At 42.0% G+C, this 12,529-nt stretch overlaps 1 protein-coding gene across 3 annotated transcripts in view; it reads left to right on the top strand.

The window, feature by feature from the left end:
- NPNT (nephronectin) overlaps nucleotides 1–12,529 on the top strand; it is a 54,371-nt gene that overhangs the window by 25,501 nt on the left and 16,341 nt on the right. For all 3 annotated transcript variants that reach the window (XM_063336874.1, XM_063336873.1, XM_063336875.1), the window contains 5 exons: nucleotides 264–383; nucleotides 1,195–1,314; nucleotides 6,658–6,792; nucleotides 7,985–8,107; nucleotides 10,055–10,453. In XM_063336874.1, coding sequence (XP_063192944.1) covers nucleotides 264–383; nucleotides 1,195–1,314; nucleotides 6,658–6,792; nucleotides 7,985–8,107; nucleotides 10,055–10,453 — 897 coding nt within the window. The remainder of the gene's footprint in view (nucleotides 1–263; nucleotides 384–1,194; nucleotides 1,315–6,657; nucleotides 6,793–7,984; nucleotides 8,108–10,054; nucleotides 10,454–12,529) is intronic.

The following is a 12,529-nucleotide window of genomic DNA, read 5'->3' as shown; positions in this document are numbered from 1 at the left end:
AAACTTCTGTTGGCACTTAATCTAATGCTAATACTGTCATTTCTGAAAGGATATTTGTGAAACAGAAGAAAATATGCCACTTGGCAGGAGGGGCGAACCTTTGTGCAGGATATTCTGGACACTTGCTGTCAGCTAGGCTGCATATAAAAAGCTAATTGCCATGTTTGTCCTTCTTTCTCCAGGAACTTGAACTAGTAGTTTTTTTCACGCATAGCTTGTATGTTTTCTTTTCCCACCCCCTTCCCTTGTACCCTTCATTTCAGATCTAAATGAGTGTGGACTAAAGCCACGGCCATGCAAACACCGGTGTATGAATACCTACGGCAGCTACAAGTGCTACTGCCTGAACGGCTACATGCTTATGCCAGATGGAACGTGCTCAAGTACGGCAAGGCTTGTTGCTTGCTTTTTTCACGGTCTTCAAGATCCCTGCTTGGCTTTCTCTGGGAAACTTTTATGAAATGAAGATGAATCCCAAAATAAAAGATGAATCTTGTTGGAAATCAGGCAGTTGCAAAAGATGAGCTTCTTTTTTTCTAATGAAATTAGGCTGAACAAAACAAGAGCAAATATTTTATTAGTTTTATTACAGGTTTCCCCAGAAACATTCTCAGTGCTGTAAATCACTGTTAATTGGCCTTCAAGGACAAGTGCTTGCAGTTTTCATTGCGGCAAGACACCTGCAGTTCTGCAGTATGTCCTTATGAATGTAAAATCGTTAAAGCTGCAGATGTTGGTTGTTTGACTGGTATAAAATTGTATTGTCATCTCTTTGGAGATCAGGTTCCTACTTGCTCCCATAAAAGTGGATACTTTGAGTGTCTGGACAGAGAGAAGGGAAGAGAAATTACCTTTAATTAAAGATACTCCTGTTTTAAAATGGCAGTACTGTCCAGGAAGGTTTATACTACATACTGGGCTTTATATTCCTCATGGGGGCTGCATTCCATGACACAATTCACTTCAATTGTGGTGGCTTTCTTTTTTTATTTTCTTAGAGATGCAGTTTGTGGAAAGAAAAAATTTACTGCATATGTATTTGCTCTTTAAAGCCTGAATGGATACCTGTCAAATTCAACAAGCATTTTCACACTCCTATATAATTATACAGCGTCTTAATTCTCCAAAGTTTCTACCCATTTTCCGGTACTGATCAGAGTCCTTATCTGAATATGTTCAATTATTTTTTCCTAGATGCCCTTTCTTGCTCGATGGCAAACTGTCAGTATGGCTGTGATGTACTGAAAGGGGAAGTACGCTGCCGATGTCCTTCTCCAGGACTGCAGCTGGGGCCTGATGGCAGGACTTGTGTAGGTAGGTGATCAAATGTGGATTTAATGTTTTTTTTCTCCAAAATGTTTTTATCCTTACACTGAACACAGTTCAGGAGAGTTTATCAGATGTATTTAGAATGCATCATACGTGCAGTTTAAAGATGTTACTAATGAGCATTGGGATAGGCATGTTGCTCAGGTGCTCTCAAGTGGTCTGTGTCAGAGATCACCAATGTTTTCCTCCAGTCCTGCAACTTTCATTGCTTAAAACTTGCACGGGCTGCTTGGCATACAAGCCTTCAACCTGTACCACTCCTGTTACTGGATCATTGTAACCTATTGCTAACAGAAACTCCAAAATAGCTGCCTGTGTAATAAAAAAAAAAAAAAGGAATAGGGAGGTCAGCTCTCCCTCATACCCAACAAGGTTGTGCCTAGGCTCAGGGAGTAGAGGGATAATTTGTGCAAATCATTGAGATTGTACTGGGACAAAGCGAAGGTCTGTGCACACTCCTAATATTAATGGGTTTGAAGCTGCTGTCTTTCTTCCATGCTGTGAAAACTCCAGGTTAAAATAAACTCAGGAATTCAGACTGTGTAAAAGTGAAATGTTTTGTTCCCACTGTTGTGAACATGGAAACAGTGCCTATGGTTAATCAGACTTTATTGTGCCACCAGCCTACTATGGTCTGAAGAACAGTGTGACATGTGATTTTGTTAGTCATTAACTATACATCCTGAGTGGATATGATGCTCCAGTGATTTTATTATTTATATTCTATGCAGTGCTACAGTTCCATAATCAGTGACAACGTTTGCACTGAAGGAATGTAAGAGAATGTGGATGCCCTAATTATCCATTTGGGTATCATGGCTATCCACAGGGAAGGTGGTTCTTCAAGTGGCTGACCCATGCTGACCAAAAATTTGTTGGCAGAGCAAGTGACAGGTTCTAGATTTCCTGATGTAGGGAGCAGGCTCAGCTCTAAGTTGGAGGCTTTCTGAAGTCTCAATGACTTTCTTGCCTCAGTCTTCACCAGCGAGTGTTCTAGCCACACCACCCAAGTTGCAGAAGGCAAAGGTAGGGACTGGGAGAATGAAGAACCGCACACTGTGGGAGAAGATCAGGTTCAAGACCATCTAAGGAACCTGAAGGTGCACAAGTCCATGGAACCTGATGAGGTACATCCGCAGGTCCTGAGGGAACTGGCGGATAAAGTCGCTAAGCCACTATCCATCATATTTGGGAAGTCTTGGCAGTCTGGTGAAGTTGCTGCTGACAGAAGGGGAAACATAAACCGCTATTTTTAGAAAGGGAAGAAAGGGAGACCTGGGGAGCTACAGGCCAGTCAGTCTCGCCTCTGTGCCCAGCAAGATCATGGAGCAAATCCTCCTGGAAACTCTGCTAAGTCACATGGAAAATAAAGAGGTGATAGGTGACAGACAACATGGCTTCACTAAGGGCAAATCGTGTCTGACAAATTTGGTGGCCTTCTGTGATGGGGTTACAGCGTTGGTGGATAAGGGAAGAGCAACTGACGTCATCTACCTGGACTTGTGCAAAGCATTTAACACCGTCCTGCATGACATGCTTGTCCCTAAATTGGAGAGACACAGATCTGACAGATGGACCACCCCATGGATAACGAATTGGCTAGATGGTCACGCTCAAAGAGTTGCGAACAGGTGAAGAACTCTACCCACGTTTCAGTTGCGTGTGCATCATTCAGGTTGATTTCATAACCTATTTTTAAAATTTTCCACAAAGAATTCAGAGCAGTCTTGTATAATACACAGAAAGTAGTCACAGCAAGAGCTGTCTGCCCTTCATGGGTCATAACATGATCTACCCCCCTTTTTAGGTAAGAAGTGATTGTGACTGCACCCTTTTTGTGTTATTTCTCTGTTAAGTTTGAATTGTACTAAAACCAGTAAATACCTCCAAGAACTGAAGCTTTTTGGGGCTAAGACTGTGCCTTTTCCTCATGTATGTACAAGCGCATCACTGTTGGGGAGGTTGTCAGCTCCAGCAAGGGTCTGGGTATTGCTGCATACAAATAGCAAGTGCAGATGATGTTAAAAAAATTGAAACGCGCATTGGCTGCAGCTCATGAAATCCTTGTTTGAGGAGAGTTTGCAAGACAGCTGGGAATGTAATGCTTATTTTTAGCACAGGTGGAAATTCCTCTAGGCATTATTCTGTTCTTAGTTTAACCCATGCTGATCATTCTTCTGTTAAAATGTTCCTTCCAGACAATCGGTAAAGAGCCACCAAACAATTTGGCTATGAAGGTAAATCATATAAAGTAACTAACAATGAATTGAAAAAGAATTCAGCAAAGTATTCAGTGAAAATACAGATTGACTAATTCATTGATTAAGGACTCGAATCAATAAATCAATCAGTATCGCCAGCTTTTTGGATTGAGATTTTCATTTAATGAAATTAGCAGTATGCACATTTTTCAGGTTCAGAAGGTCTGAAATTATTTGAGGACTGAAAATTATTTTCACTGTAAACTAAATTCTTTCTAGTTGTTTTGGTTGTGTATAGAAACCTGAAAATATGGCCTTGTAAACTTAAAAATCATATTATTTTTAAATCAGTCTCATAGTTGTTTAGCGCTTGAGTTGGCAATATGGTCATGCTAACAGTGGTAGAGAAGGAAGAATTTGTAATTCTGCTTCTCTTGAACACTGACCATCAGAGACATGAGGTGCTGTCTGTATTATGTGCCTTTGGAGCAGCTCCCTGGCGCTGAGTCTGGGCGCGCAGCTCCAGGGCAGACCAGGCTGAGATCAGAATGCAAATTGCCCCTTCACGCCCTGGTTTTCATAGGAAGCAGCCACGGGCCGCGGCATGTTGCAGCAGGTGAAGGGAAACAGCCTTACACCGTTTGGGCCCAGGTGTGAATTGGCATGGGTCCGTGGACTTGAAAGAAGCCACAGTCACCATACTATGTGAAAACTGTAGGAAACTAATTGTAAGCACTGCGTACCATCTTCTAGCTAATGATCGAAAAGTGGTTTTCCTACCAGTAACGAGCATCCACCCACCTCTCATATTAAGTGCAAGCAGTGGACAGTTACTTTTTTCCATTATTTTTTGCATCAGTTTTCAGCAGTGTACTGATTACAGTTCAGTCCTGTATCTTTACGATGTATAACTGCCTAGAAAAGTAAACAATACCACTGCAGTGCTGTCATCATCTAACATACTTTTTGCCTTATGGGAATTTGCAAAAACATGAATATGTGCAGAGGGAAAGGCAGGACAAGGTACCTTAGGTTTTAAAGAACATAATCCATGCCATGATGATGTATATTCAGTTGCTAATCTTTTTCTTACTGAATTCTTTTTTGAAGTTGCGATTTAAAGCTAAGAAAAAAACAAACCAAACCAAAACCTAATAGTAATCAAGAGTCTGAAATTTGCAGCCTTGAAATAATATTTTAATAATGAGTAGAAAATTGTGGCTTGTAAATTACGTGACTGTAAGGAACGTGGTAGAAGTTGTAAAACTGTTAATAATGTACTCAAAGCCTAAAATATTAATAATGGATTCAAATCAAGAGGCAGATTTATAGGGGGATGCAGGCATGTGGAGAGGTGCCCAGTATTGGCCTCGTTTTCTTTCTCATTCAGGCCTCTACCGCAGCGTTGTAGAAGCGCTCCCATCTGAGCGTAACGGAGAGCTGTTGTTTCGGAGCGGTCTGATGGGCCAGGAGTGTGGGAGCTGAGGGGCCGAATCCTTGCTGTCCTCAGTAATTCCTTATGCAGAGTGGGACAGTGCCAGCAGGAGCTACTGGGAGAGCCCATCCCGCCAGTAATTCATGGCTTTAGATCACTTCCTTTGGCTGCGAGAAACACAGCTTGGAGGATTTGAAGCTGCATCTCCCCTACTAACCGGCAGTTTTGTGGTAACATTTTTATTGCACTGTGCAAGAGGCTCAGGGTTCTCTCTGCCTTGTTCTGGCCTCTTTCACAAGCAGCAGGGCATCAATCACTCAGCTTTGTTTTGCACTCTTGACACCTGTGGCTGAAGTGCTCCTTTTGGGAAAAGAATTGTGTGGAGAGCAAAATCTTGCTTTCCCATAGATCAAGAGCCTGATAGAGCTGCAGAGCAAAGGCTTGAACCGTGCCCTGTAGATAACCAGCAAACATCGGGAGCGGTGTGCGTCAGAGGCAGCCGTGCATGGCAGGTGAAAAATTAGGGTTCAGGCACTCAGCAGGCTTCAGCCTGGTGTCCAAGGGCTACGAAGTGAGTGGTAGCGCACGCAGCTTTTGTGTGTCAGCCTGACCTCTCCTGAGAGTTTCCCAGGCAGCGAAAGCAGCAGTGGGTGAGCATTGGCTGCTCCCTGGGCCTCTGCCTGGCTTGTTAGCGTGAAGAACAGCAGCTTCTGGGAGATGAGAGGCATCAGACATTTACTGAGCATCACCCGTGTCTTCCCACTCCTCTGTCCTTGCCTGGACCTCAGAGATATTTAAGGTCCAACTTCTCTGTGAAAGAGGGGTCGGCTACAGCACCGGCACCGTGCAGCGGAAGAGATTGCAAAGAGCAGGTACTCAAAGAGCATTTGGCCTATGGTAATTAACTGGTAGGAGACCCAGAAATACTCCACCTCTGGCATTAGCTTGAACTCTGTTTAGAGCAAGTCCTGAACAGATGAAGATTCCCTGATAGGCTCAACGGGCAGGTCATGGATTAGGGACACCTGAGGTTTTAACAAAACAAACCGCTTCCTACTGCAGGGTGATGTACTTTGAATACGCACGTATGACCTGTGCTAGTGGAACAATATTTTAGGCGTATTTCAGAAAAATAATTACCGGAGTAGTTTTTATTATTATTCCTTGCCTGTAAATCCAGGTGCTGTCTTTATAACCAGGCAGGGCTTAGTGGGACAAAAGAAAGTTGCACAAACAACACGAAACAGCTTTTCTTCAGACAAGTACCGTTACAGTTTTAAGGATGAGTGTTATGTGGCCTTGAAGAAGCTGTTGTGGGATCTGTGGGGACTTAGAGAACATCTCTCCAAGGGGAAGGGTACCAGGATGGCAAGAGCATAGAGCAAGCCTTCCAAATTCAGTAGCAAGGCTCATTATGCCAGTGCATCTCTTGTCACTCACAGTATTTGTAAAGGCTTCTGGCACAGGAGGTGTAGAAATGTGGGGGTGTGACCAAGAACTGAAGTGACATGTCACAGCCAGAAGAAGTGCTCAGGTATTACTGCTGGCTGACCACCTTGTAGTCAAAAGGACCTTATCAAAAATTCTTTGGCTATTCTTTACGTTTTCATTATGTGAAACCAGTTTAATTTAGATAGTATAGATTGTATTTTAACTGCTATTAAGGATAATACAGTTCCTTTGTTTCCTCAGATATTGATGAATGTGCTACTGGGAGAGTTATCTGTCCACGATTTAGACAGTGTGTCAATACGTTCGGAAGCTACATTTGCAGGTGTCACAAAGGCTTTGATCTAATGTACATCGGAGGCAAATACCAATGCCATGGTAATAACAACTTTTTCTTATGTGCACGTAATAGAGCTGCATATTCTAAACTGAAATTAATGGTTTAAAGAGGAATGTTTACTGAAATGTTATGGCTGAAATGTTAAAGCAGGTTGGTTTAGGTTGTGCTGTATTTTAAGAAAAGGGTGGATTATAGAAATAGGCTGTGAAAAAGAAAGCATATATTTGGCCCTTATTCTTGTAACTGGTTCTCCCGTGGAAGCTAGTGGGAGAGCAAAGCTGATGACCCCAGGAATTCCTCTCCAAAGCCTTTGTCCTCACGGGTTTCACTGTGGCACAGGCAGTGGGAGGTTTGGAGCAGCGTATGAGCTTAGGCTGGGTCTGAGCTGTAACGCAGGTGTGCTCCGCAGCATGCCCCAAGATCCAAGATAAGACAAGGTGGCTAGAGCACACCCCAGCCCCTTCCAACCCAGGCTGCCCAGCTTTCCTTCCCCTAAAGACAGGTGGGGAAAAGGCAGGCATTGGGAAATAACCTGTCTTTGTCTGGACACGAGACTGGAATGCAGCTGGTGTATGCCCTTCAACAAAGATGTTCCCAGGTTCCACTGTCTTAGTTTCCCAGGGCTGCATCTGGTTATGATTCTTTCACTGAAAAACGAATCATGTGGAGATACTGAGGCACTGCTTTATATTTGTTTAAGTATATTTTTTGGAGAGCACTGGAATTTGGAGATTTTTGCTTGCATAACAAACATGGAAATGCCATATAAGATGTTTCAAGCAGTTTCTACTTGATGTAGAAGCAACTATACAGATGTATAATAGGGGAATCATTTTATGAAAAGACAGTTTGATACCTGTGTGATAAACATGCATATTCCTACACTCAGCTTTTCTTTTCTTATCATGTCACCTTTAAGAAGTGGTTATTAAAATTGTGATCTTCATGATCTCAACTGCAGTCTACCCACAGCACATCATTGAAGCTGATGCTAAGGTATAAGCTGAGCAATACCAGAGCTGCACAGTAGTCCCTTTTACCCTAACGTTTGTATCACCGCGTTGATTGTGACTGTCTATCTTCTTTTTCCCCCTGGCAATTCAGTTTTATTAAATTTTTCAAAATTAATATTTTCCTAATGACCATACTACTGTTTGTGTTTTTGCAGGCATAAGTGGAAAGTCGAGTTTCTGTAATGTAAATGGTTTTTTGTGTAACTTTCTGTTGCAGATATAGATGAATGTTCCCTTGGCCGCCATCAGTGCGGTAGTTTTTCACGATGTTACAATACACCAGGATCCTACAAATGCAAGTGTAAAGAAGGGTACAGAGACAATGGAACAAACTGCATACGTATGTAATGCTCCTTTTAAAAAAGGAATTCTAAAAGTAAACGTGTCCCATGTTGTAAATTTTGAGATACAGCACCATCAGGCTCAGTTTCTCTTAACTATTTTTAATACTTAATAAGAGGCCAGGGAATGTAGTCAGAGTTTTCTGAGTCTTAGCGTGCCTTGGTAAAAATACCTTTCCCTGAGACATTTTCATAATTAGGAAGAAATTCACCTCTCCCTATTCACAGCTTCATGCTAGAGATTGCTTCAGGATGAGTACAACTGAGTAAGCAGGGTAGGTCTGGTCAAGCAGTACGTATTACTCATACCCTGTTGTTATGTACACTCTGCGACTGGCCCATGTCAGCAGCTCACCCCATCCACTCCCCACTGCTCCCTAGATGCGAGCAGAGCCAAGAGGGAGGATTTCTCTGGGAGAATTCCCTTCCTCACCTTTCTCTTGGGAGAAGCAGCTGTGCCCCTTGGTACAGAACAGGCCATTGGATCTTCTCCACATTTGACATCCTTCAGGACTGTGCAGCTCTATGACATCTGCTGAATCTTTTTGAGGACCCTGTGTTCATACATGGATTCTGCTCTTTGGTGACTCACTGATCTCTTTAAAGAGCAGTACTATTGTGGACTTGTTTCCTTTGGCTGTAGCTGCCACGGTAGTGTGATCTGGTTGAGGTATCTTTCACATCCTGAGTGCTTGCAGTTATATGTGAACACGCTTCACAGGTGTTACTGGAACATAGTCCTAAGGTGCCTCTTATATTTTAATATACCATAATGTAAAAAGCGCAGGGTATTCTGTGATTCTGTATTCAAAAGAATAAACACGTGGTCTGAGAGAAAAACTTTTTACCTGCTATCATCAAACAATTCACTGTTTAACAAATAGTAGTTCTTCATTTTAACTGTGTGTTATACTTGAAACACTTGTACACAAAACATGTGACTGGAGTTCTTCTTGGGGCTTTTAAGATCTCCAGTGAGATATAAAAGGCTTATTAACAAATAGAAAATTATAAATAACAAAACAGATGTTCTTGCATTTCATGTCTGCAGAAACTCCCCTTATGAAACCAAGTTAAAATTTGCCATCCTTTCTTTATGGACTACTGGGGGGGATGGTGCTTTAGGCACCGTCACTGTGGCGTAGGCGGTGCTGAGTTCACCTTTTGTTTTTTATGGAGGCTGAAAACATGCCATTGACTTAGTTTAATGTTGGGGGTTTTTTAGCAAAGGTAAAGATCTAATTGAAGGCTAGACTATTGGCTTAGGTTCAATCTCTGTAAAATAATTAATGCTTATTGGCAAGGAGAAAAGTTTACAAGTGGAGAGGTCTGAAAGATAACTTTCTTAAGCAAAAGTATGTGCCCATCTGTGACCAAAATGGTTGTAACATTGGAGTCTTACTAAACTTGCCTCCACTCCTGAGTACACACTTGTGTACTTTAGAGGGCTGCTTAACACACATCTTCCTGACCATGCTTTTTTACCAACAATGCTTTTGGGTAAGTTTTACCATCTCTGAAACAAAGTTGATGCTTGGGAGGAGGTGGGGATGGAAGTCTCTTGGCCCTCAGTCATTCTAAATCATCTCTAAACTGCTGTAGTGAGAAGTACTATCTAAAGGAATGTGATCACGCAGCAATACTGATGCTAAAGTATGTTTCTAATTAGTGCAAACATTCAGAAGAGAAATGATTTCAGCAAAGACTGTCCATGTCATAATGGAACTGTTAAGTTTCTGGAGCAAGAGACTCAGATGTCAGTTTTGGTCCCATTTTGATTCTCTTTGCAGTTATTCCTAATGTTATGATTGAACCACCTGGCCCATATCATATATTCAAGGGCAACAGCACGCTCCCTAAGGGAGGTAGTGGTATAAGTAATAGGATTCCTGATGGAGGCACAAAGCCACCCCTCAGACCACCGTATGTTCCTGCTATTGTTACAGAAAGGCCAGTGACCAGGCCGACGACTCGACCTACACCCGTGCCGACGACTCGACCTACACCCGTGCCGACGACTCGACCTACACCCGTGCCGACGACTCGACCTACACCCAGGCCGACGACTCGACCTACACCCAGGCCGACGACTCGACTGACACCAAAGCCAACCATTAGGTATGTGCCGATGACAACAAGGCCAGTAACGAAGCCAGTGACAAGGCCTCCACTTCCAACAGCACCTCAGTCTACGACGTTAAGACCTACACTACCACCACAAAGAACTCCTCAGATAACAACTGAAGAGCCTTCACATGTTCCCTTTGAAACTACACCTTCCCAAGGAATTACAGATGACAACAGGATCCAGAGAGATCCTCAGAAACCCCGAGGAGATGTGTTCAGTAAGTAATTTTACATATCCTTTCATTTATCAGAATTGTAGATGCAGTGAGGTGAAAGCATGCACTGTACTGTTTGGGTTTTTTGGGAATACTTCATCGATGAGAACAAAGACATAAGATTGAAAATGGTCGTATGGTAAAGCTGCACAAATAATTGATTTTATTCCCCAACAAAAAAGTTCTGAATCAATTCAACCAAAAATTTCAGTTTTTTTCTTCCTGAAATTATTTGTGAGTATATTGTCCTGTGTAAGTGCTTAAGCTAACTACACTTTCAGACAAAAGTTTTGGAGAAAGACATTTTTTTGAAAAGTATTGAAATGCAGCATAACTCATAAATGGTCAATGGATTCAAATTCAGGGAGTAGAGAGTCACTCTTAGAAAGCTAATTTCCTTAGCTTTAAGAATGGTAAGAAGCAGGAGCGTGTCTGATTACCTAAAGACTGTTATGTCACCTATATTATATGATTCAAACAGTCTTGGATGTTTATGACTAAGCAACGGGAAAATTGCATAAAAATAACGTAGAGGCTAATTTTATGGACTGCATCTATGAAAATGGATACATGAAAAGCTGAAATAGTAAAGATTCTCATAGCATGAACACATGTCGTTTTAAGAGCTTCTCTGAAATCTACAGCACCATTTCTACACCAGCTTTAGTGCATACCACAGGAGACATTACTGGCACATGCAGAGTTACACGTATCTGCCAAGAAATACTCAACACTCAATTTCATCTTTAGTTCTGCCGCTAATTTTAGAGACAGGGAGGGTGTGCTGGATCAGCCCTTCTCCTTCAGCTTGATGTACAATAAAGCTGCTGAAGCAACGTAGTAGGAGGAAGAGTTTGCTGTCTCAGAGCAGGTGTACAGGCAACGTGGGAGGTTTTTTCCGGTTGCTTAGGCATCTGTGTGGTAATTTCTTGGGCCGTGTTCTCTTAGGTCCCTGTTGGCATTTTATCTGTTGTAGACAGTTTGATAAATACAAAATGGAGACAAAAGCTGACTTAGAACTTGGGAAGATAAATCCTGGTACTAGCCGGAGAAGTGTGCGTTTGGCTTTTTCAAGGTTATTTTTAAAAAAATAATCTATATTCAGTTAAAAACATAAAAACCTTTTTTTGGTAAAATTTTTAAAAGAAATCTACTAAAGACTCCCAAAACTTAATATGGGGAACCAATACTTAAAAATACAGAGTTCTGTGGAAATTACTCTAGACTCTAGAGTCGCACTTCCCAGGTGTCTCGCGTTGCAAGTGTTCTCTGGAATTCTAAGGCAGGGGCATAGTTTTCAGCTATTCTCGTGAAGTCATAACAATCATCTGTATAAAGCTTATTATTTACAATTAGTCTTTCTGTATTCTCCCGAGAGGCCAGATTTTGAAGCTAGTGCTTTCAATACATGTGCTTCAGATATAAGGGTTTGAAAAGTAGGAAAGTAAAAGTGTTTTGTTTTCTGTCTGTAAGCTTACGTTATGGTACATATAACCAACACAGGGGAAAAAAAGATCTTTGCAAAGTGTTTATCAACTATTTATTGAGGTCAGCTGCCACCCTTTGAGGTTTGTGACATACATACAGAGCTTAAAGGCTTCAGTGCATGATACAGCAGGGTCCCAACGGGTCAAGCAGGAGCAGCTGTTACTGGCCTCAGTAGTAGAGGGACAGAGAGCTCTGCAGATCAAGTCAGTCGATATACGTCTTTATTATTTCTTTTATCCTCTGCCAAAGATATACTTGATATACATATGTGTGTGACATAACTGTGTGACCGAAGGCATATTCCACCTGTGCTCTGGATGGTAGGAAATTATATGGTCCTAGTAGCGTGACGATGCTGGTGTCTTTTCACCTCTCTCGATTATTGCCCTTCCTGTCCTTTACACTCTTTTTTTCTCTCTTTTATCTTCTGGCCACTTTGAAAGTATCATGTAGGTAGTGTCCCCTCCCACCTTCTCTCTGGTCCAGAGGCATTTATGTAGTGAATGCACAAAAGCATTTGTTCAGGTTTTGAAACCTATAGTCGGGTGCAAAACAGTTCTGTTCCGTAAGAATGTGCTACCTTGTCAAGGA

The sequence above is a fragment of the Chroicocephalus ridibundus genome, chromosome 5 (genome assembly GCF_963924245.1).
Source record: "Chroicocephalus ridibundus chromosome 5, bChrRid1.1, whole genome shotgun sequence".
In the NCBI taxonomy this organism is placed as follows: domain Eukaryota; kingdom Metazoa; phylum Chordata; class Aves; order Charadriiformes; family Laridae; genus Chroicocephalus; species Chroicocephalus ridibundus.
The sequence above is the reverse complement of the archived record's forward strand: the minus strand, read 5'-3'. Positions and strand labels throughout refer to the sequence as shown.